Genomic DNA, 26,192 nt, shown 5'->3' with positions numbered 1-26,192 from the left:
AGTGCACTGCTGTGGTACAAGAGTGCAGTATTGTTATGAGGAGAGAAAATGGTGAAAAGCTGTGATGAGATATATGATGCTTTAGAGAATGAGAGAGGAAGAGGGCTAATTTACAGTGGCTTGAGGGAGTTTTGACATGGTTGACCTTTTCCCTCTTTCTTCCAATCTTCTTTTAAGTGCATGCTGCTCTCTCTCTCTCTCTATCTCTCTCTCTCTCTCTCTCTCTCTCTCTCTCTCTCTCTCTCTCTCTCTCTCTCTCTCTCTCTCTCTCTCTGGTGCATGAATTTGGTTTCTATGTATCATACATAATGTGTTCACAATCACAACTCTGGCTCAAAGCTCTACCAAACTTTGGGAATAATTGTCCCATGAAGCCACACAACTTGTGTGTGTAAGATAGAGGATTCCAGCTGGTTGTGCGGCTTTCTCTCCTCCAGCAACCCCCACAGTAACCTTAATGCTCTATCAGTCCTGGGGGATATTCAGTGTTCATGTGTGTTTCTCTCTTTTTTTCTCTCATGAAAGCGCCCCACTACTTTTCAATAAAAAAAAAATAACATACTACAAATTCACACAACCATCATATACCTCTCTGTGAGAACACTAGACTCCACCGAGCTCATTATATCGGCACTATGTCACCGTCTACTGAACATGGTGCAAGGAGGATAACACTCCATGTTAACCAGAGAACGATACAGGACACTCAGATGACACAAATCCCCGGCTCTGGTTCACTGATTCTCCAGGGAAGAAGATAATTAAATCTTTTGTCAGGTTTGGAACAAAAAAACCCACAAAGGTAATGAAGGATTAGACTTGTGTGTTGTCATCACTCCCCTATACTCCAGCTTTTATATAACGCCCTGCGCTCCCTGTGTGTGTGTGTGTGTGTGTGTGTGTGTGTGTGTGTGTGTGTGTGTGTGTGTGTGCGTGTGCGTGTGCGTGTGTGTGTATGTGTGTGTGTGTGTGTGTGTGTGTGTGTGTGTGTGTGTGTGTGTGTGTGTGTGTGTGTGTGTGTGTGTAAGTGATTTATTCTGTCTGCGGTTTAAGGATTGGTTCACATTTCAGTATGAGACTCTACTGGTCTCTCTTGTATCTGTTATACGCCTGAAGGGTTCAATTTTTCCATATGTTCAGTGTGTGTGTAGTGGTGTGTGTGTGTGTTCATGTGTGTGTGTTCATGTGTGTGTGCATGTTGAGGGTGGAGGTCAGAGACTTGATGCCAGCTTCTCATTAGCCAGCTCCAGCATCCCAGCAGTATCTAATGAACTCTGCAGCACAGTATTGTCTCTTCCACTCAGCAGGGAAATCACATTATGGAGCTCATCTTTGGCTTCACCCGCCGGGTACTCACAGCTTCATCAACACCTCAGAGTCTTCTCGAAAGCCTGGGTGCATGGCACACAAGCTAACACCAGTGTCTTTATCACCCTGGCTGGGGGTAAATTGAAGAATACAATTTAAATTCTGAGTAAAAGAAGTCTCAGAGAACATGTTCAGATCAGCGAGGTGTTCAACACCATGTAACAGTATGGAAGAGCATCAAGGTTTTGTTTATGTAGCTTTTCTGCACAGATTGAAAAGGTGGGGTTTACTCACACATCCACCTACAGTATCTGCCATACAAATTATGGAAAAACAAGATGGACGCTTGAAATTGGCCTCTGTAGCACTTTATAGTTACACTTAGTATAGAGTGTAGTTTATTAGTATAATATCTGTATCTACCGCACTGGGAGCTATGTTTCTGTGTTACACCAGACCACAATCTTTCCATAACATTAATTTAACTAAGGGCTGTCTGAGTCTAAACAGATATACATTTAAATACCCATGGATTACATGGGAAGGGCAAATAAACCAATCCTGCCTAATTATTGTTTTTATTGTCACTGTTTTTACCATGTTAAGTACCTTTAGGTACCTTTTTAAAAGCACTCTACAAATAAAATGCATTATTTTCATTATATGCCACATATCAAATGTTGACCTTCTCTATTTATTCTCGACCTACTGTCATCTGAAGCCATTCTTTATGCTTGTGTGAAACCAATCTTAATTAGCATCCCTGTACAATAAAAAAGTATAGGATTGAAATCATCTCTATTGAGTTAGATGGAGTATTTGATTAAACAGGGTAATTCCAGGAGGGTTTGAATAATTGATGTATATACTGTATCACACATTTTAAACTCTTGATCAGCTTTTCATACAGTGTATGCATGTGCTGCTGCTGCTGCTGCTGCTGCTGCTGCTGCTGCTGCTGCTGCTGCTGCTGCTGCTGCTGCTGCTGCTGGGTCTCTGCCAGCCTTTTCTCTGGCACATTTCCCTGCATTTGGCACTGTGGGAGCTACAATCCCGCTAATTAGGAGGCCTTAATCACTGCCTTTCTCTTCCTCTCCCTTCCCACTCTTTTCCCACTCCCACTCCCCCGCCTCCCCGCCGTACTCCCCCCTTTCTCTCCCAGCCCTCCACGTAAGATTGGCCCTCTATTTTTTTCACTTCCCCTGCTCTATAGTGTATACCTTCTAAGCCATTTCCCCCCCTTGCTCTTTTCTCTCTCTCTCCGAGTCCACCCATGTTGATTCTTTGAACACATTGTTCTCATCGTGTCTCTCATCTCTCTGTGGGGTTGATGAGTGAGTTATCCTGCTGTAATTAATGTGGGATGGCAGCGAGGATCAAGGAGGAAACACACCTTTCTCTGCACAGCAGCGTGTGAATGTTAATCAGACCTCTGTAACTGTATGTGTTATAAGAGAGCGAATGAAAAAGAGAAAAAACAGACAACTACACACTGCATGTATTTATCTAAAACTGTTTTTGTTATCTTGCTTTTGCTCCCATCATTCCTCTCTGCTCTCCATCTCATTTCTCCCTCCTTCTACAGTTTGGCAGAACGGAGACGATCGACAACACTCTAAATCCAGACTTTGTCAGAAAGTACATCCTGGACTACTTTTTCGAGGAGAAGCAGAACCTTCGCTTTGACTTGTGAGTTGATTTTCTTTGATGTCAGATCATCATAGTATTTTCTCTCCTGCCCTCTGATCTCATTCACTATGATGAGATTTCCTCCTGCTCTGTTCTGTGCTGATCGGCAGCTCCACCGCTACAGTAAGCATATGCTGCGTTCTATTGTATTATAACACAGTTGTATTATAGTCTGTGTTCTAGTACAAGTCAAAAAACCAAGGTGGGTGTCGTCAGGAAAACCTTTGTCTTGCTTGTTGTCTTGCTAGCAATAGCAGTTATGCATACAGTAAGTATGTATGTAGCACATACAAGCACCATAACAACAGGATCACTCAGAAATTCTGACCTCCCAGTTCAAGTGGAACAAATTCTCGACAAGCCTTTCTTATAAAATAATTTGAAAGTGTTCAAAGCTGTAAAGTAGCTGAATTATCTGATCCTAAACACAAATTGTCACAATTAGAACCAAGCGATGACACACACTCATAAATATCATCTGCCTAAACATGCCTGATTTAAAAAATAAAAAAGACCCATGAATTATTTTTGGAGATACCAACGAAAACATCATGAAAGCCCTATCTTGCATTGTTGAAAACATTGGAAAGAAAATCATAGATATACCCTCTGATCCTTTGTTTCCTGACTCACACCACATTCTTCCACTGTCTCTGGTGGTAATCTCTCCAGTAGTTTTTGCTCAATCCAATACTCACAGTGAAACAAAACAAATAACATAACCTACTTGGCCGCTGTTACAAAGTTGCATTCAAATATTTCAGCACCAAGGACAGCGCACAGCACTAGGCACTGATACACAGATACTCATGCTCACTGCTTGCACTGTCGCAGCCTCTTCCCCAAGGTAACTCCACACATGGAGAGAGCGCTTCTGTTTCCTCCTTTGTAAAATCAAAGACTTGTTCCTCAGTGAGGATTTCTCAGTCCTCTCAAAATATGTTAACGTCATCCTTATAGCTATATTGCATTGACCAACTTAAATTAGAAACACTACGAATATTTTCTTCAGCTCTCTCTCCTGGATGCAGTAATTTCCTTTGGACTTTACACAAGCAAACATGGCCTCAAAACACTTTCAGCAGATTGACTCTTAGTGCCGATAACCTCCGTAACTGCACCATAAAATAATATGAACTCAGGCCCGGCTGTTCTCATGTGATCTTTCTTATCAGTTAATAAATGACCTTGAATAAACACAAATGCTTCACTTTGTGCAGAGTTAACACTTTCTCGTGTGTCTTTATTTAGAATACCACCCACTTCCTGTCATGTTCAGACTGATTCATTTTGCGATTACCACGATCAAATATATAATTTAATCTCATTACATTGCTCCGTTTCCATCACTTTCATTTCTTTATTTTCACATGCAAATCAGTGCAGGTTCAACTGTAACTTTATTTTAGAAAAGAATAATTATTGCATATTTTCTTTGATTCTGTTTCTCCTCTGTTGTTATTCCCCCCAGTTCATACTCTGCTCCATTTCCCTGCCCTAGATGTTTGAGTTACAGTCATGAAATTTTAAAAACAAACAAAAGCCTCTGAAAAGTGTATCGTAGTGAGGGTATTTCCTTTCTGCTCCCGCTGATGACAACTCCCCAGGTTCAGTTTTAAATCTCTCATTTAAGAGTGCAACAATCACTTAGACAAGAGTCTCCTTAACTGTTTTTGAATTAAAAGGTCTTTGCTGCTTTCCTTTTGTTTCCTCCCAGGTATGACATGGACTCCAAAAGTCCAGACCTCTCCAAACACGTGAGTGTACACAGTTATTTCCACCTTAAACCACAGATAAAAGGAAGCCAGTCTGGAGTCAGATCTGAATTAGTGGTTTCACTGACTGTGATAATGGAAAAGAAAAACTCCAACATGATTTGAGATTGGCCAGACCCTTTTATCAGTGGTCTAATGTGAGATTCTGTATGTTGTATTTATGTTGCTTGCTGCACGATTTTACCTTGATGAAATAAAGCAAACCCTTTTTATTGCCTGATCACAGAAGTGTCCAAATACTTTTTGTTTTCATTTTTAGACTTAGACTCATCAATGTTGTATGTAATATAAATAGAATTAGTAGTAGTAGTGGCACTGCATTAAGGCATTGTGCAATAAGTTGCTGTATAGTCAACCATGTAGAAACACACAATGCTTTTAACCATTAGTTTCCTCTTCATGCTGTATTAGATTGAACCCAATTTTATTGTTTCACTAGTTAGTTCTTTCCCTCAAGGCTGGAAACTATGGTGACCAAAAGCATTGCCGATAGTTTGTTATGAAAATAATCCGTTCTGGTGATTATTTGACGAACACGTATTTGGACGAGCTGGGTTTGCATTTTTTCATCAATTCTGTGCTTTGGGTTCCCTTTCTGGCAGAGCATGTGTTGTCTTCGCACTCTCATGTTCTCAACTTCAGCAGTGTTAGGAGTGCTAGGTTTTCAGTACAGTGTTGTGTTCTTGGTATATGATGTGCTCTGTTGTTGTCATTGTTATTGTTGTTGCTGCTGCTGCCCAACCTTTCTGGAAGCCTGCAGAACTCAACGTAGGTCCCAGCCTCTCTCTCACTTCTGACACTGCATGGCTGCTGTCTCACGTTAATGATCCTTCTCTCAGGAGGAGGGATGATGTCACTGATCAGAAAATAGCAACTAAGAGACAGGCCAAGCTTTTCTGTGCAGCTCTCAACTATCATTTCAGTAGGAGGTAGTAGGAGGACTAAGTTTGAAACTAGCTAATGCCCCATCTTAAAGAAAGTGGGGAAAAAATCCTGGCTCTGCATCAAAATATAACAGATGCTTCCTTGGGTCATGTCCCAGCCGTTCATAAAATGTCATAGTAATTGAATTAGTCGTTGTTGAGTTATCCTGCTGAAAGTCAGACAGAAGGACAAACAATCAGCAAGAAAACATAATGTCCTTGGCGAGACCTCCTTTAGCTTTTGTCGCATGCACTTGGTCCATGATGGAAATGGTGAGATTTTCCAGGCTCTTGTGTGTAACATGGAGTGGAGTTAGTGGAAATCACACATCAGACACTCACTGAAACGAAAGACACAATAGCCCCATGTTGAATTATTTAGCGCCTGCTGCCTGCCAAAGCTACTTTTGGTTTGGATTGTCCCACATCCTGGCTGAGATTAGTTCAAAAAGAACTAGATCAACACCAAACCTGATTTGCATCAGTTCTGGGTGATACAGAACGATGGTCCACAGTAAAAATCTGGATCATAGATGAAGTGTCTTTCTTTTAAAATGTGTACATTCATGTCCCAAAGGTTGTGAATCATCTTTTGTTATTTTTTCACAATTCTTTAAATCCCTCCATCTTATCACATTTCTGTTTTCCGCCTCAATTCAAACATTCGACTTCAGTTCAACAAACTTGAGTCACAGCAAAACTAGATTAGATTGCTCAGCAGTTCACACTCATTGTGTTTCAAAAAAGAAAAAAGGAGAAAAAGAGATAAGAGCATGATTGCTGTCTAGACGTTGAGTGTTTATGTTTCAGATGCAGCATGCAAGCGCAAAAGAAATGGTGTCTTGTAACACCACTACAATCAATCATCTTTTTCATCAAAGATGTTGCACCAGAAACCACGATTTCTTTTGGCTTCATGTGAGGATGCACAGACTAAATCTATGGAGCATCCGCCAACAAACGTCTTTGGAAGAAACAAATACTTGTAGTGATCGATTGCACAGTTCCTAGTATAGATAGAGTGGAAGGGATATTTGTGAGTTCATTTTTCCAGCCTGACCATAGTCTAACATTGAATTGTTCTCTGTCTACTCTACATTTGCCTTCTTTCTTTCCATCCCTCCTTCTTTCCTTCCAGGACTTTTTGGGTCAACTGTTCTGTACTCTCGGGGAGATTGTTGGATCACCGGCCAGTCGACTAGAGAAACCACTGGGGTAAGTAAGAGCCTCAGCTAATTTCTGCACCGCCCAAAATACCTCTGACTCCAAAAGTGATTGAGGAACACCATTGTGTGCAAAGAGCCGAGCTGAGAGGGGAGAAAATTGCTTTGGAACCAAATAAAATGACCATTTCCAGGTATAATTAATTTGTTCTGATACTTGAATGGAAATGGACAGAAGTAGGTGTTAATTTGTTTGGTAGAGGATGAAAGAGAGGACACAACACAGAGAAGCTAATTTGGGGGAACAGAGAGAGTGTTAGTGTTGAGGAGGAAAAAGAGGAACGGGTGATTTAGAAAAGGAAAAAGAGAAAATACATTGATGGGCAGGAGACTCCTCCTGTTTCTTATTATTGTCCTTCTAGAAAAGGGTAAAGTGCAGAGCAAAATTACCCCAATTACTGCTCGTCTCAAAGGCTTGTGTGCTCACATAATTTCATATTCCAATCTTTCTACAGGGTCTTACAACTCTAAAATGTAATCATTTGAAATGTAGGCCTTTAAAAAGTCTTAAATATGTTATTTAATACCACTTCTATCATGCTTTAGTTTGAGGTCAGGTAGATTGTGATTTTTGAATATGGGCTATAATATAACTCTATTAAAGGATTTTTTGTATTCACCTTATTTAGCTGTTGAGCCCAAAAAAAGGCTCATGGATAACTACAGGACATCAAGGTTTCCAGATGCTTTATGAACCTCCTCATGCATCTCGTACAACCTCAACTGCACTATGTGTGAAAACCAGCTTATCACATGCTAAGAAAAACAGCCTTATTTTCATTTGTCTGACAGTGACTTATTGGCTATTGCAATGTTGATCTATCTTAAGAAATAGGAGAACATTCTCAGGGTCTTAGTTTTTGAGAAAGTTTCTGAAACACTGATATTTGTGGTTAGTAAAACATTTAGCAGTAGCAGTGGGATTGTACGAAAACACACACTTTTTCATTCTGTTGTTGGGTTGCAACACGTTTCCTCTTCCTAGCTTTTCCTCAGTATTTACTATTTGCTGACAACACTCATATTAACAGTGAGTTAACAGACACCTGCATCACATCTATTTTTGGCCATTAGTGAGTTAGGTGCTCTTTAGACAGAAAGACATCATAGATGAACATAGATTTGTCTGTTCAGATTATAACAGACAATTTAGACGTCCCTCTCTTTTCTGACATGTCTCCTTGGATGTTATCCCAATGATGCCTGGTCCATTGATGGTTCATACTCCAGAGACTTTAGAAGTGCAAATGTAAGTGCACTCTCAGCCTCTATAAGGAGACCATGGACCTTGATAAGGTTCTGACAAGTTTATTATCAAATCATTCCTGTCTGAGCTGAGCTTTTATACAGCATTTTTTTAATTTGAGACACTCTGCAGCTGAAAGATAATACAGCTACCTGCCAAATGTATTATTTTGACAGCCTTTCATCTTTGCAAAGTCAAGCTCCCTGCAAGGTGGGCACATATTTGAATTTTAATTTCTGCTCTTATTTATTTCACGTTTTTTTTTTTTTTTGTACAATTCCTTCCTTTAAATCAGCCACTCAACTCCGTGTAATGTAATTTAATTTCATGGCTGCTCATGGCACTTGATAAAGTCGAGTGTGATTAAGTTCAGGACTACAGGTTTAGGTGAAGTGGACTAATATGAAGTATAATAATGAAGTTATACTGGAAAGCCAAGGCAGCAGCTTTGCTTTATCCTGCATTGATTTCCTGGAGACCCTACTCTAACCTTAACCATTGTTACTACTTGCAATTCCATAACCCTTACCCTTAACCAAACTTGACCTTACCTAAAATGACCTTAAAACGTGTCCTCATGTGTTTGTGTAAACAGGTTTAGGTCCCCAGAACATGAATAATACATGGAACACACACACACACACACACTAACACACACACACACACACACACACACACACACACACACACACACACACACACACACACACACACACACACACACACACACACACACACACACACACACACACACACACATACACACACACACACACACTTGCAGAGTGATGCATTGCGAGAGTGATTCATATTCCATTGCTTGGAAATGTCAAGACATTTGTCTAAACTGTTCTCAGCCAATAGGAGAATGTGTTAGATTATTTGTTTGTTTTTAATCTCTCTCTGTCCTGTGCTTTTCATTTCACCTGCAGTTTACTCAAGATAGAAATAATAGTAAAACAGAATTCATCTTCAAAGTAAGCCAGGTGGTCTTTGGCAGCAATAAGTGGTTGATCTGATCTCTCTCTCTGACATCCCCCTACCCAAATGTATGCGTAATGTCACACATGTACAACTACATCTGTTTCCTAAAGTAGAAAGTGCAGTACATCAGAGAGATTAAGAATGAAATGAATCGCAAATATCAATGTAATACAGTTTTCTCTTAACCTCCAAGCATTTATTGTGCATGCACGCACAAACACACACATACACATACACACTCTCTCTACAGGATATACACATTTGCTGATCTGATTTAAATCCTGCACCTTGCACCATTACATGGAACATGAATGTACAAGTGTGTGTATTTTTGTCTTGTCTCTTGGTCTCTATTTTGTTCATGGCTAATTGTTTATGGCTTTAATCTTTCTGAAATGAGTGCTTGTTTAATTATGCAGCGGCATTCATTACAGGGAAAAGGGTGAAGAGAGGAAGGGAGAAGGAGAAAAGGTGACATCAATGACCAGAGAGCGGCCACATTGTCTCTGAAGTATCAGAGAAGAAACAAATCAGTATAGACGACATTCAATGAAAATGTTTAGCTTGAATGCATCAAATTTATGGGGCTGACCACTTAAGCTGAGCCGCACACATGAATGATTAATTCGTGCCTTTCATCCAAACCTCCATGCTGGTTGACTCTCAGCTACCTTTTAGATTTAGTTTTGTGGCAAGGCAGATTTGATAGGGGTGTATTGTTTATTGTGAGGCACCAAATTAACACTGACTGGTAATGACTGCGTCAGACTGTGAGACCTGTAGTTAGTCTATTGTTTACTGCACCATATTATTTACAGTCAGAGGTTATGGCTCATTTGGAAGCTCGAGTAACCACAGCCCCTACAAGTCTCCATGCACAAATTCAGCACTGGATCAGATTTTAGAGGGACTTTATGAATAGTTTGATCAAGGTGAGAACGTTACGCAGCAGTCGAAAAAAAATCTAGTCAAGTAGGATTAGATGATATCATGGATGTAGTGTAGATAATGTGATTCGTTTTTGTTTTGAATAATTTCATGGAAGCTTATTGTGCTGAGCAGCTAAAGCGCCCATCCATCCTGAGGAAAAGTTGTAGTTCAGGCTCGTCTGATGGACACTGTGAAAAAAATAGCTAAGAAAATGTTCATTACAACGCCCATGTAGAAATATAAGAAGTTTACTTTTAAAGTAAATCTCACTTTTAATTACAGGTTAGGTTATCTTTTTTGACCCCAATTAAAAGATAAATCAGGTTCAAACTCTGGATTACTAACAGTATTATTCAATTTAGGTTTTCAAGTGTCAGGCTCTGTTTGGTGTATGCTGCTTAGTGGAACTCTGGAGGTGAACAGAGTCATATAATACACCGGTGTTTATTCTTCTATGTCAAGTTAAAAGTGATGTTTTATCAAACCCACAATGCTAACTAGACAGTATTGTCTCGTTATAAAAGGATGCATCTTTTTAAATTTTAATTCATCGTGTGTGTGTGAGAGAAAGAGAGAGAGAATGAAACAGAAAATTGGAGCGCTTCCGCCAAACAAGACATTTGTTTCATCCTAACATCAAAGGCTCCAGCTCTTTTATGATTGCTTCAAATTTTACACTGCTCTCTTGCCACCGGCCTAAAATGCATATTTTATTAAAGAGATTAAAACTCTTGTCATTTATATTTACATAGAAAAAGATTTGAACAGAAAGTACAGTGACTACATGTCACTTTGCTATTTTTATTCAAATGTGGGGCAAAAAGTGAGTGTTACATATTCAAAACGATTTTTCCTATATGCAATATTATTCCTCTATTTATTGTGGTGTTCAGGATATGATTTATTTACATCCACAGCACAGTATAAAAAACTGCACACATTCATATGCCGAAAAGTCTGCACATCGCATGCATACTTGATATGTAACCAGGAGATTTTATTTAATACTCATTTTGATCAAATAAGCAGTCACACTGTACATCTTTTTAACATATGCCAGTCAAAGCCACATTCAGAAATTTTCATTTGCATGCTTAATTACATTTAACTTTTTATTCATGCTATTTTTAGTGTGTGCCTTCGGAAAGTCCAATTAATCTACTTTCCTAACCCCTATTCGTTGATCCCCGGTGGAATAAGTTATGAGGTTAAGGGAAGATGTGAATTAGAAGCCGTAAGGAGAAGCACTGGGTGGGGAAAGTCTGACCCCACTTAAACTCTGTGTTTAAAAAAAATGAATATTGATAACAGAAGATATGCACAAAATGTACGGTACTCTGTGCTGTAGGCTGTGCGCTGACAGTTCCATTTCAAAATAAAACGACACGTCCTTAGAAAATATGTTTTAAGTTTATACAGATGAAACATTTAATTACCACTTACTCACAGGAAATAACAACCAAACAGATGTAATTAAAAATAAAGTAAACACGACTGAATGTTAAAATGATGAATGAAGAATTTGAGGAATGTACATGGAAACAATTATTGGTTCCATTCCACAGTCAGGGGGAAGAAAACACTTTTAATATTCGTGTTTAATAGTGATGATGATATTGTGAACTATAAGTTCATAATGTTTATTGTGACCAGTTCTGGATCATGTCATGAGAAAAAACAGCTGTTCTGTTTTTATATTTACGTGGGTGTGTCCAGGTGCAACTATGAGGTTTAAATGTTGCCTCTTTACTTAGGATGGTCCGATGTTTCCTATGCTAAGGGAGATAAGTTAGGAAGCATTGAAGCTGCTTTCCTATTCCTTTAGAGAATTTGAACAGCTCTTAATATGGCGGATGTTGAAATAGTTCAGGGTTATTTCCCTCAGTTAGAAAGGTTCCTAAGCAAAATGGACTAATAGATCGCAGCCAGTGTTTACAGCTGTCCACCATTTTATTTGCTCATTCAGTTTGTTTTTATTCGACAAGTCTATAAACTGGAACAGCAGCCACATTTTAATATGCAAACAGCTTATTAAAAGTGCATCCATCTTTGGCTTGGTTTGTGTGGAAGTTAACAAATGCTAGGACTGACATTCAACATAACCACGTATTGTTCTGTACAAAAACACTCAACAGTATCCACCGAGTTATATATATATATATATATATATATATATGTGTGTGTTTTGGACACACACATATATCGTTGGAGCCATAATAACTTAAGAGGTTTCAGAGTTAAAGTCATTGTGAACACGTCACAGTGGGGAACTTAGCATTTTCATAAAAGCTGCTCACCGTGGATCAGCATGGGCTCAGTAGCTGTAGCCTCTTAGTCCCTGAAGACGTGAAACCGTATAAAATCACTCTAAGCAGGTGCTGTCACAAATAGTTAGTGATTATTGAACTCAGTTAAGTCATATTATGATCTCTCTGAAATGGTAAAAACCATTGACTATACTACATTTTACATTAGAATTCAACATTATATATAGCACATCAACACAACGCCCGGGGAACCATACGACGCAATCTATTCATCAGTTACAAAAACACTATAGTATATATTTGATAGCATGAAATAAAAAGATTAATGATTGAAAAATGTATACACGGCAAAACCCTTTATTGTGTCACGATGACAAGTCAAGCCAACAAAACCTATTTAGTCTCCACCAAAAAGATAGAGAAACCTTGGTTGGCCCGCCCAAAGAATTTTTTTCTGTTGCTTTTAATTTATTCATTTTATTTTGAGAGTGTGCACACACTCTCTCTCTCCAGGCAGTCGTTATACCTGAGTAGCCTGCACAGCATCCTGTGCTGGAGCTGGCCATAATCACCACAGTTTGCAGTGCCCACAGTGAAGCTCCACTGCAGCAGATGGCTGTTTATGACTCACTCTGAGCCAAACTGATGGTAGAAGAGAAGCCGGAGGAGAATTATTCCCTCACCACGTCACCGAGACTCAAACATTCACGCTGCGTGTTTACCTTTCGCTAACCTTCAGCCTGCTACACCCACTCCAGTAAACTGTCATTGTAGTTTTTTACTTCATCTTTAAAAGAAGTGATTGTTGGCTATTCAGACTACTAAACACAAGAATGAGTCATGCACTGTAACCTTTAGGTCGATGCATGATCACTGTGTTGGATGATTTAGATGGAAGACGGAAGTGCCCAGATGTGAAGCACCATGGTATTATAGGTCATGGAAGAGCTATGGATGCAGTGACTGTGAATTAGAGCTACAAATAGAGAAAGGAGAGGGAGAGAAAACACTCGTTCACAGAGAAGACATTAGAGCGATATGAGGAGGAGTATGTCTGAGTGCACTTGGCCCTTTATTGCCTGGATATTCCCTGGATGTCAGGGCAGATTACTGGAGCAGAGCAGCGAAATGAAGGCAACTTATTTTTAATGTGACTAGATGCATGTGTGCAGAGGCGGGGCGCCCAGCTGGTACGAAGCCCAATACCACAACCTCTCTGTGTCCAACTGTCGGGCCCAAGGGCCCTGAACGATGTGACAGCTCCTGTAGGATATTTGCCTCCATAGGAAGTTTTGAGACTGGATATTATTCTATATTGTACTGGGACTGTGGCTGCCATTATATGATTGAAGATTAGAGTTGGCTCAGTTTTTTTTTTGCTGTCAGAGATTTGAGATGAGTTGTGTTCTGCCTCATTTCAAGGGGAAGGTCGCAAAAGACCGTTTTCATTTGGATCAGATGACAAGAGATCACCAATTATATCTACTGGTTTTGTTGTTATTTGTTGTTGTTGTCATGAATTATGTTTCATTTTGTTGAATGTGACTTTTGCATGTCGCACCGACTCAACCAGCAGATATCAGCGTTTTCCCTCATGTCCAATTAAGAACTTTATTCATGGATCTGAGAGTTTTGCTCATAATGAACATCTCCGCCTCTGCCACATGAGCCCACTCGGAACTGGATAATAAAAACTTAGGTTGGTTCCTCATTGCCTCCACTAGTTGTGGCCCAAGTATCAGAGGTGGATATCTCAAATCCATGACACAGAAAACCAATCTGTATAGTTCTTTGTGCTGGAAGTACTCACTCGTTCAGAAGTTGCAGTCTGAACAACAAAACCCTGCATCAAATACACCTTCCTAATTGCCTTTGATGTAAAGCTACACATAAAATAATGGACAGTAGATTTAAGTGCCAGGTCTCAGCTTTGACTTCAAGTACCTTTATATCCATAAAGAGAGACCTGTGTTGGAGATATAGTGGAGTCCTTGTAGCAGGAAGTGCCCAAAGCTTCACTGTAGATCTCTGCATTAATCCTGATGCTTTTAACCGCGTTCAAATTGGTAATGAAGACCAGTTTGCCGACATCCTGTTGGACATATGGTGCAGTGACTAGGTGGTGACTTTGGCTCATGAATCAGTCATTTCTCCATATTTTCCTCTTTCCATCATTTTGATGGACGTGTTCCAGAACCGTGCGTTTTTTTTTCCTGTGTGCTTTTGCTGTTTTTTCGTTCTGTTTTTTTAAACGTTGCATCTGGTGGTGAATCCTCTGAGGTTCTGGTCATGAAGTCTCTTTGTAATCGTTGAACTAGACCCAAATACGCCCACTGTATTTTGTAGAAAGCTTTCTTGACTTACTGTGTAGTCCAGAGGGCTTTTGTTCACCATGCAAAGATATGCTTTGTCTGCTATTTTGTAGTTCTCCTGTTAACACCTGCTTCTTTTAGAATGTACCAACTGTCGGTCCTGGCACAGAGGTCTTTGATAGAGTTGTGCTTTTGTTTGAGCCTCATTTTTATCTTCTTTACTTGCATGGTCACCGATTCACTCCTCATATTAGCAAAAGACTGATCTAAGTTGTAACTCTCAATCTCCTCTGAGCCACATTTCAGCTATTTTCCACTGACACCACACACAGCTGCCCAGGAAACATTAAGGTCCTAGTGTCCAATTACTTTTGAACCCTTGAATTCTGTGTGCTATGGGTTAAATGGCTTATATCTCACACAAAGTTTGTGCAATATTGATGTATTGACTCAGATTAAGCTGAGATGTGGCACTTTTATCTGGTATCCATTAGCTTATTTAAAATTGATGATGCTGAAGCCATGAGCCAGAGGAACAAAACACGTTTAAGTTAGCAAATATGTGCAGTCTAGACTTTATGTCTATAGCACAGCAGTGAATGCTAAAATGATCAAGCACTTTCTTTGCAGGTACTGAAAGGTAAGGTCATCTGTGTGCATGCAACCAGTGCATTTTCCTTGTTTACAGCAATTCATGCTTGAAATGTCAAGGCTCTTCTACTGAGGACTGGATAATAAAACCTTTACTATACAGATCTATACAAATAAATTAGTTAAGGGCCTAGAAGACCACCAGTGCAAGTGCAATAAAGAGAAATGCCCTCAAGCCTCCATATATGAGATATCTTCAGTTCTTATTAAACGTTGTCCAACCTAAACTTCTGCAAAAAAGTAGAAAGTATGGCTGATTCTCTTCTAGGTTTCACAACATTTTTCGTACAACAATCCCACATTCCATCAAAATCTTCTTCCCTGAGCATTTGTAAAAAAAGGTTGAATCCTTGAAATTGCAAGATAACAACAGAGGAATCTTTCAGGTATTCTGAGAGGTAAACTGTGGGCTGCTCAGGCACATTGTGAAAAGCTGCTGAGAAACCACACTGGGAGCAGAGGCTGGAAACATGGCCTTAAGCATGTTTAAGTTCTCCAAAGCATATTTCTAAATGTGTCTGATGTTTTTAAGCTCAGGTGAAAGTGAAGACTGTCTAGTATCAATCATGTAATATTGAAATAACAAATTAAATAGGCACTCCATTTTAATTTCTTGTTATTTTTTAACAATCTGCATTTTAACACGCAAGACCTCAAGTGAGCATATTTAAGCTTTTTTTATTGTAATGCATCTGACTTAGTCTCTAAACTTCTCAGACCTAATTTTAACTCAGAGTTTGTGCCTGAGATCGTCTCCGACCAGTCACGGTAATGGATTCCACTGGCTTCGTTCCCAGTTTATTACAATTGATTTATTCCTTGTTGCAGGGCACAGTGCAGACTGTAAGATTCACTTCAGACACACAAGAAGCAGCTATGAGTTCTTGCATAGCACTGCTGAGTTAGTCACAGAGCTGCTGCAGCTTGAGAGTGCCTTGCTAAAGAGCACCTGGGTGATGGATGTTCTCCAGACTTCTCCTGTACGTTTGTTGAAGTGAACACTTTGATGCTCCCTTCAGGTCAGGCGTGTCAGTCTGTCTCTTTCTTTATACTCATCCTCTCCCATCTTCTGCTCCTCATCTCAGCTCTCTCAGTTCCCCCGTCCGCTCATCTGTCATGAAACCACACATTTCTTTCTGTTGGTATGGTTACCATCTATTTCTAACCCAGAGTTTGACTATATGCCGTGCTTCACTGCACCTCATCATTACCTATCTAGGATATGCAGATGCAATAGAACACGGGCCATAAAGAAATCTGTAACGGCTCCAGTTGGCGTCGTCTCAGTGTGACATTTTTACGAGATTAGGCTCTTGTGTATTTTTGGCTGCTCTTGTTGTGGTTCCAAAAAGTGGGCTTGCAGCTTTGTGAATGCTGCATTTTACATTATTGTCTGTCTTTCTGGTTGAAGCGATTTGTTTAAAGAAGTTGCAGTTTCACAATTTCAAAGTGCAGGTTGCTGTAGGGTCCATGCGTAAAAAAATAATAGCAACAGGAACTGATCATGGAGAGTAAAATGTTGTATAAGAAGTTTAAACGGAGTGTATTTATGATATAAGTGTTCACTATGTGGGGAGAGAGTTGTGAGCTCAGTGTAACTGTGAACAAACTGTTCAACGGGTTTGACCTGAGTGAAAAGTCCATCTGACCCAACATTTGAAGAAATTGAGCAGACAAAGACAGAAATATTAAAGGGATAGTTCACCCAAAAATTCACTCAATATCTATTCACCACTATGCCGATGTAGGGGTGGGTGAAGTGTTTGAGTCCACAACACACACACACACGCACGCGCGCGCACGCACACACACACACACACACACACACACACACACACACACACACACACACACACACACACACACACACACACTCACACACACACACACACACACACACACTCACACACACACACACACATCACAGACAAATAAATTAGATCTGTGAACTTCAGTTGAATGTGGCTATTCATAGTGTCTGACCACAATCTGAACACACATATGCCTCTTTCTTTTACTCTGTCCTGTATCTTTACACACACACACACACACACACACACACACACACACACACACACACACACACACACACACACACACACACACACGACTTGATCCTGTGGCAGTGCTTCGCTCGCTCTCTGGGGAAGCCTTCATTGGTGCCCTGGTTCTTAGGCACGAGAGTAATGTCTGTTCTGGGAATAACTGCACTGAAAAGTAAGTTTCTTTCAAGACAAATATCTGACAGGAAAGATGAGATAGAAGACTCCCTTCTTTGGGGGGATTTCGGTGGTCACAAAAGAGTAATGGCCAAGAGCGTAATTACTACTCGAAGGCTCCTTTTCCACATGAGTACCTAACATCCTCGTCTCGGCACGCTCTATCCGTCTCTTTTTAAGGTCTCGGCAGATGGGAACCTGCTGGGTATTTTTTTTCTGAGGCTGCAGCTGTCTCTCTGCCTCTGGGAGGAGTGTAGTGAATATGCTGGATCAGATCTTTGATGAGGTGAAAGGGGCTACAGAGACCTCCTTGCAATTGGGTCACAGAGTTAGATTCAAGGCAGATTTGGTAGAAAGATCTTTTCAGCGTCAGTCTCTGCACTGGTTTGTACAAGTTCTGAAAGTAGAATGTGTATGGCTTTTTAAACTCAAAAGGATAATGCTGCGGCCTTTAGCATGTCAAGATACAGAAGTAAACAAGTGATTATGTACAATACAAAGCAAAGGAAAACATGATTTACTAATAAAATTACTAACTAAGCTGACAGGCTTGGCAACAGTAACTACCAGAGGCTCATTTATCTTTTGTTAAAAAGCAGTGTGAATTATTATTTGTTGAAATCAGAGGCCACCATAGCTTCAAGTTGCCCATGAGTGGATGGCTACCATAGACTTTATATATGTTTAAGTATAAACCACCTCCATTTTTTACAGATGGTGGTACATGGTGCATGTTACCATACATGGTCCAAACACAAAAGATTTGTGTGCAGGATATTTCGGATTCCGGCTGGTGGGAGGAAATGGAGATGAGTCATACATTTTTATATACACTCTACAAAGACTACTAGTTGCTGTATAATTCTTTTTAATCACTGAAGTGAAAACAAGGTAGAAAGATAGGATGAAATGGAACAGTTGAAAGAGGGAGGAAATATTTTCCAGTTCTCCATCTAGCTCCTGCATTCCAGCTGACAGAGGAGTCTTTGATGCTGTGATGAGAAGTGACGGCCGTACTGCCCTGGGCATTTCGTGTTCGAGGGGCTAGGTGAAGTGAGACGAATGGTTCAGGGGTGCCAAGCTCCATGGAAATGTACGCTCTGGTGAGTGGTGTACCCCGAAGGATCATCACCAGCTGGAGCCAGGAACCTCTCTGATGGCAAAGGCTGAAAGGAAAAGGGGAAATGTTTGAACAATGCTCTGTGAAGCTTCATGTCTCAGATCACATGGCATAAGCTTATGTAGTAGAGGTTAATAATTATTTAATGATTGCAGAAGAAAACATTGAGGAGAAAATATAATAATACAGCCCATCATTAAAACCTAGTCCACAGATGGTGTTGGTGTTAGAGTCTCAGCAGTCCAGGCTCAGGCGTTGTTCACGTAGGCAACTGAACTTGCTTGAGTTTGTAAAAGATGTTTCACCTCTCAGGCTTCCTGAGCTCTACCTGAAAAATGTGTTTTATGCAGTAAAATGCAAATAATTACTCAGACCTGTTCATTGGGGAAACAAAACACACAGCATATGAGAGAGCATTCCTCAAGGAAGGCAAGGAATCAGCAATTCACTTACACCTCAAGGACAAGGGACACTTTTTCCAGGGAAGATAGATGGTTTGAAAGACGAGTGACAGAAGCAATATTTGCCAATCTGGAAAAAATTCAACAGAGGAGGTGGTTTAAGACACCGACTGTCAGCCAAATACAGTGCTGTCCTGAGTTCTCTCCTCCATCTCAACCCCCATCTATGCCCTGTCTCATGTAACCCTGAGAGGTACTGCCAGCCATTCACAGCTTGACTCAGGGGACCCCAATTACCCACAAGTTTACTGGGGGGTTTAATGACCTTGCATTTTAACTCTAGATAGGTCACTTCAATGGAACTGGAACCTGGAACTTCCCACCAGTCAATTAGAACTGAAGAAGCCATTTGGATGAGAAGTGAAATATCTTTAACAATCTCAACCAAGTCCAGTTGTCTATATACACATGAACAACTACTGAAGAAATGTGGTGAGCTTAGTTTTCTGCAGCTTTCTTTGGCACTAGTAAATAGTATATGCATTAGGTAATAGAGCATTGGTGAATGTAAAATATTAGATTTTGCCCTGTGACACTGTAATTTTATAATGACGATACTATTATTAGGTTTAGTCACCTGTAATTATCTTATTTCATGTTTTCATTTCAGTTGTTATGTTAAATGGGGTCTCAACTTTTTGCGATTGGTCCAAAAGTATGAACTATTCCAAAAGTATTATCATACTGCAAATGATCTGAACCATGGTTCAGTTTGATCTGAACTGAGACCACCTCCTTTGGTTGAACCATATTTTGGTCCATCTAACACTATCCATACATTTTGGTTCAGAGTAACATGAAAAGTTAGAAGGTCAGAACCAAACAAAGTAGATTTGAAAGTGTTTAAAACACATATATTGTTGGAGGGGATTTCTGTTCAGTTATCAGAACAGCAGTCATTTGATCTTCCCTCTCGATGATTGCAGGTTATATTATAGTCTACATTCCAAAACAGTTGTGAATGTGCATATTTGAGTGTTTTCGGAACATGTAGAATTCAGTAAGGCTCACTGTTTGTGTCTGATGACCCTGCACTGCCAGCATGTAGCTGTCGCATTGAAATGAATAATGGGCTTTCATTACACAGCAGGATTGTCAGTCTGAACACGGCTGGACTGTTTGATTCTGAAGCAGCTTGGTTAACCCCACCATCAGATGCATTCTCAGCCGATGGTAAACAGTGTCCTGTACGGCAGCTCAATGTGAAGAGATGTTTTCTGTCTGCATGAGAGCTCATCCAGTATTGATACCCCTGGGTCTGATATCTTCGAGCAAAACTCCATTTCCTCTTCCTGCAGGAAGCAATTGATCACCTCTCAGTCTCTCTAAGCCATCTGTTAGGAAAACAATTTTTCTGTCATTGTCGATTCAATTGCATCCATCAATCAACTTGACGGATGAGGTTTCCTGTACTTAATTGACTAATTCAGGGATGCTGTTTCATCAGGTTACAGTGCACTCTGAACATAGATCTGCGAACTGAATCTGGTTGGGGATTAGCAGACTGATGGAAATACACACAGCACTCTACCAATGTACTAAGCACAGCCTGTTTATACATTTGGAGACAGCTATTTTGGCAAATAACATCGATTTTCGTCTGAAAACGAATTGGAGGACTCAGCAGCATTGATGTCAAACAAAGCATTATAGAGATTGGCTGCCATTGTACGAGCTAATTGCCTGGAGTGTAATTTGCTCCCCAACAGACAGAGGGAGGGTGTTTCTTTTTTTCATTTCATCATGTGTTAGTGGGCATAAACAAAGGAGAACTTTGGGGAAAGTCATAGAAAACCCATTTAATGAAATTTCTCAAATGTTACCATTTCTTTATGTGCTTCGAGACCTGGATCACACGGTACAGAGCACAAACAGAACATAGAATAATGATGAAGTAATGGTACACGCTAAGGGTTAGATAAAACGGTTGTTATTAAAGGCAGGGTATACTTTAAAAAGGCACCTATTTACATACACGCTGGCTTATCTAACCTGCTTAATGTGCTCGTCTTTCAATTTTATCCTCTTTTCATCAGATGCTCCCTCGCGTTGCGTTTTTTCCCCCAGATGCTTACTTTGAGAGCCTCTGCTCTGGCAGATGTAACGAATTTTGGAGGGAAATTAAATCTTAACATGAAACTGAATAATAAGACCCATCAATCAAGTGCCAACACCCCTAATTAATGCATATAACTGTCTCTTACTGCCTTTATTAAGATTGAGCCTGTCTTTACACGGCGGCGTTTCCTTTGAATGCAGCTTGAGCTTCATTTGGTATATGATGAATGCCGGGTCACTCTCCCTGCTGCAGGCGAAAGCAGACTAGAGCAACTGCAGAAGCCATTTCAGTTAATTTCCTCGCTTTTTCTCAGGGACGGCTCACTCTTTCGCTCTTCTATTTGATTAATGGCACCCTCTCTCCAGTGGTCGTTGTAATAAAGTCAAATGAGGTCTCGAACGGCCGAGGCTTTGTAGAATCAGCAGTGGGTAATTGAGGTTGAGGATGGCTCAGGTGGGGCTTCACTCTGTCCTCACGGCAGAGAAATACTGTTTCACTCTTCTCTTCGGCAGAGTTAGTGAAGTCAGTAATTTAGTTAGAGAGGCCTTGCTTTGCTGCACATTGTTGTATGTTTGGATGCTTGTGCTTGTGCTCTCTTTTAAAGGTTACAAAGCTGCTGGCGTGGAAGAAATACGCCTCGCCTCTGAGCGCACCCAAGTGTGCTCAGTTTGTCTGCTGAATAATACAGAAGCAGAGGAGCGATAATTCAAAATCTGTCAAATGTATCGTCTTTTAGAAGAAATGATTTTCCTTTGTCTGAGACACACGATTGGCTTTTCACATTGAAATCTGTCACAGCAATACTCAGATAACTCCTGCCTGAAACCTGGTTATCTGCAGTATCTTCTTTCACCAGACAAGATTCTTCTCGGTTGTGTGAGAATACTTAGCCTTTATTCAGCATTGTGATAGCGAATAGGCCTTGGCTCGCATCCAGTTCATTCTTAAAATACAGCACTCAAGTAACACTGCTCCACACACTCAATATGACCCATAGAGATAGACTGAGGAAAGGAAGTCCTTGGAGAAGCAGGTCTGACATTACAACCTGTTTGATTGTTCTATTGTGTATCAGAATCTCTCATAGTCATCTCCCTACTAATTCCACAACGTCTGTCTGTCTGTATGTGTAACGTATATATCTCGCGAACTCTTCACACTTGGTATGTGTATTTGTATTGGTCATGGGAAGAGTTTAGTGGGATTTTGACTTCTGTTACATTCAAAATAGGAATCAACAAGTGACCAGCACTCTGTAGCAGGTGTGTGTGTGTGTGTGCGCACGGGCAGCGTGCCTTAACTGTAAGTCTGTTGAATCTTCTACATCCACAGATAAATTACAGCAGTGGCTACTGGGTCAAACCAAGGGTCAACATCACTAGCATATCATTCAGTGCAGTCATGGAAACACTTCCTGCTTGGCAATGTCAAAGTTTAAATACAACTTTAATATGTTTGCTGAAATGATTTTATGCGGAGGAGAATCACAGACCACTTAAAAGGCCGGCATGCAATGTATGAAAAAACAACAGCAGTTCATTTAAAACCACACACGTTATGTATGCAGCACCCTGTGTTGTGGTGGTTCTGAAGGGACAGCTCCTATACTGTATAGTAAGCTCATACATCTTTGAACAACCTGCAATGTCCTTTGCAGCTGTCAAGTTTCTTAACTAAAATCTGAATAGACTGTGGAGAAATACTCTATCACGCAGAAATGAATGTGTTAATTCTTTCATCGCTTCTTCAGAATAAATTAGCAATTAGCAATCACTAACTTCAAGTGTAGCTGCATGTGTAGTTCCACTTGACATGAGCAGCAACAGATCATCCAACGCCCATTTTAATTGCAATGAAAATACATAAACAAAACACATTCAATATATGTAAGGAAACAGTAGGTTTGTTTTTCTCGTAGAGATAAAAAACCTAAACTTTGTTTTAGAATGTCCAACAGTTACAAGAAGCATACTGTTAAAAAAGTATAGTTAATGAGACAGACACAGCAGGAACTCTGTCCCTTCTTTTTTGGAAAAAAATGCAATTGAAATCAGACTGGAATGGAACTGTGTATAGTATAATGGTTATCACCATGATCTATTCATTTCCTGGATGTTACTAAATCCTAATAAAACCAGAACACATACACTTCAAATCCTCACTTAACAATTCCTGCTGGGCTCACTCTTCTGAATGAAAGATGAGCTGAATTCACTAAGCCAAAGACTCATTGTCCTTTCTACTCTAATGGGCCTCTCTTCTGTAACAGTGTGCAATAAGAGCCAACACCACAGGAACAGTAAATTAATTTCCGATGCCTACATTTAGGGAGTTTTTCATTTTCTGCCAGTTATCTACATGCAGCAGTTACTGTATTTTTACAGTTGGGGAAATAAGCTTGTTCCTCTATGGTTAAGAGAAATGTTGTATGCACACAGGATGCAAGTTCTTGGACTACTTTCCAACTTCCACACACTTACTCCTGCATCTTTTGGACAGAAATCACAAGTTGCAGATTCAAACAATATGGATGTAATTATAATGGTAATTTGTACAGATACTGGACAAATAAGACCTGGTGTCGGTGATCATAAATACCCCCCTATACTTCTTGAAAACAAAGGCTATCTGCTACAGCACCATCAGAAATTATACTGATAATATAAGTTAAAGAAATTATACACATCCCAAGATGTCATGTTACATAAATGCACCATTACATGAAATAGAAGTACTCCAGAGGTCGTCTTTTGGCACGTTCTCGCAAACAACACCCCAAAACGTATTCCACCGGTGTCTCTGAGACTTTGAGAACTTTACAGTTTACTGCTCGGCTGCACAGCACAAGTTTTATGTCATCCTGCAGGCTCAGTACATTCTGCACACAGATGGGGTTTGATTCATAAGATTGTTTATACAGAATCTGACATGACAGCGTTCAGACCTGCATGTGATCCTGAAACATTCAGATGATAAAAGCTGTGTCGAGTCAACTGCACGGTAGCATCGTAAAGAATTTATTTATTTTATATTACAACTCTGACGGAACAAAAGGATAACAGTGAAATAACTCTCCTGTGCATGTTATTGGTTTTGATCTCATATGCACACTCACCATGGTTTTAGTTGTTATTGTGTTGCATCTCACTGGTGTTTGCTGCTAATGCCATGTTGCTTAATATTTTTTCTAAACATAAAATGAGGAACAAAATTACCATCATGTTTAGCCAAAATAAACAACATCTCCATAAACCGGCATTGCCTATAAATTGCTGAGGTTTATTCTGACAACAGCAGGTGAAATTCAACTCTCCAGACTTGAGGCCACAATTTCAGCTCCATTTATACTCCCCAAACATACTGAAGAGCATTTGGTCCGTTTTAATGACAGCCAATAATCACCACCTCAGATAGGCTCCCTGAAGCACTCCCCCATGGAGCTTTTGCTCTCCTGCCTCCCACTTGACGAAGTCGTAGTGTGCAGCTTGTGGCCTGAGGATCAGTAAAAGCCACCAGGAGGCTAAACGCTCTGCCTGCTTTTATTCTTGATCACCATTTTAGACAAAAGATGCAGAAAGGAATGGATTAGCTGACCCGTGGGTGGGAACATGAGCAATGAGCCAAACTGAACACTGGTGCAGCTTGAAGGCAATTCACTCACAAAAGCGAGATTTGATCAGTGCATCATTCATTGGACATGTCCCCTCTAGAGTATTTCACAGCAGATGTTGTCTACAGTGTAAAATTGGTGGTTGTCTTCCCTGTCTAGTCCTCATGCTTGTCTGGATTTGTACAGGTTCTTATTTGTATGCGACGACAGCACAAAACATGTGCGCGAGTTGGAACAGCAGTTCATTAATTTCATCTGTTCCATGTTATCTGCTGATCTAAACTAGACTAACAGTTATTGTGACTCACTGAGATTCTACTATCCAGCGGAGGAAAGATCTGTTCCTTGATTAAGCGAATAATGTCTCTCGCTCTGTCTGCCTGTGTCATTGATGATAGGCTACACAGGGACATGATTAGTATGTGACTGAGTCACCCTGCTCCCTTTCCTAGCCATTATCCTTCAGGTGCAAATGAGCACAAGGCTTCTACTGGAAGCTAATTACAGCCTGTAAAACTTCAGCAGTGGGCTGCAGGTGATGACAGCTGCCTGTCGCCTGTGCTTGAATTCATCATTTTTAACAATGAGGCCCACGAGGGCAATTTCAATTGGAGACAGTATTCATTTAACTGATGGGTATCAGGATGTAAAGCAAGACTTCATGTTGAAAGCACATTTTTTTGTAAGATAAGGTTAAGGTGGAGGTAAAGTATCAGTCCAATTCTACCTCAAAAAATCACTTTGAATCTGTTAGGAGATGACGATGCACTGAAGGACGAACACGCTTGGACAGTTTTCAATGGCACAGCTTTGATATAAGGAATGTGAAGGTCTGGCTCTGGACTGAGTTCATAAGATGGTTCTCTGGTGTGTGAAGATAAAATCTAGGCCATAGCTGATTCTGTCACAGGCTGATTTTCCTCATCAACCAAGTGCAACAGCGGAACTAAGACATATTCTCAGACTTAACCAAGGAAATAGGGCTTCATTATGTCTGAGCTGAGCATTGAACTGGCCTCAAGTGGACATGCTGGGATGAAACCGTTATTAAATTATGCATAAACTATGTTAAATATGTACCTAACTTTAAGTGAACTGTCTGAGTGTGGTTCGCCTAAAATCTGCGTTGCGGTTCCCTGAACTTTTGCAATATGAACACAAAGTGCTACAGGTTTGCCATGGCATTGAAATGAACCTGATCTGATGTACATCACTGCAGTGACAGAACAAAATCAATACAAGTTAATAAACACCATAACTAATCAGAGGTTATTATGACACGTATAGTAATTGATGAAAAGCCGCCCTGTGCAAAAACATAGATAGTTGAGGAATCGATGCATCTCAATGCATCGAGAATTGAATCATGAAAAGGTGAATCGTGAACAAATGATTGACAGGTGTATTGTAATCAC

At 40.2% G+C, this 26,192-nt stretch overlaps 1 protein-coding gene across 2 annotated transcripts in view; it reads left to right on the top strand.

The window, feature by feature from the left end:
* The window catches only part of cpne5b (copine Vb), a 102,974-nt gene that overhangs the window by 26,936 nt on the left and 49,846 nt on the right, over positions 1 to 26,192 (top strand). The window contains exons 4-7 of one of the 2 annotated variants that reach the window (XM_061069733.1): positions 2,894 to 2,997; positions 4,715 to 4,758; positions 5,835 to 5,848; positions 6,834 to 6,910. In XM_061069733.1, coding sequence (XP_060925716.1) covers positions 2,894 to 2,997; positions 4,715 to 4,758; positions 5,835 to 5,848; positions 6,834 to 6,910 — 239 coding nt within the window. The remainder of the gene's footprint in view (positions 1 to 2,893; positions 2,998 to 4,714; positions 4,759 to 5,834; positions 5,849 to 6,833; positions 6,911 to 26,192) is intronic. The other variant, XM_061069734.1, reaches the window with a different exon arrangement.

The sequence above is a fragment of the Limanda limanda genome, chromosome 4, assembly GCF_963576545.1.
Source record: "Limanda limanda chromosome 4, fLimLim1.1, whole genome shotgun sequence".
Classification (NCBI taxonomy): Eukaryota; Metazoa; Chordata; class Actinopteri; order Pleuronectiformes; family Pleuronectidae; genus Limanda; species Limanda limanda.
The sequence above is the reverse complement of the archived record's forward strand: the minus strand, read 5'-3'. Positions and strand labels throughout refer to the sequence as shown.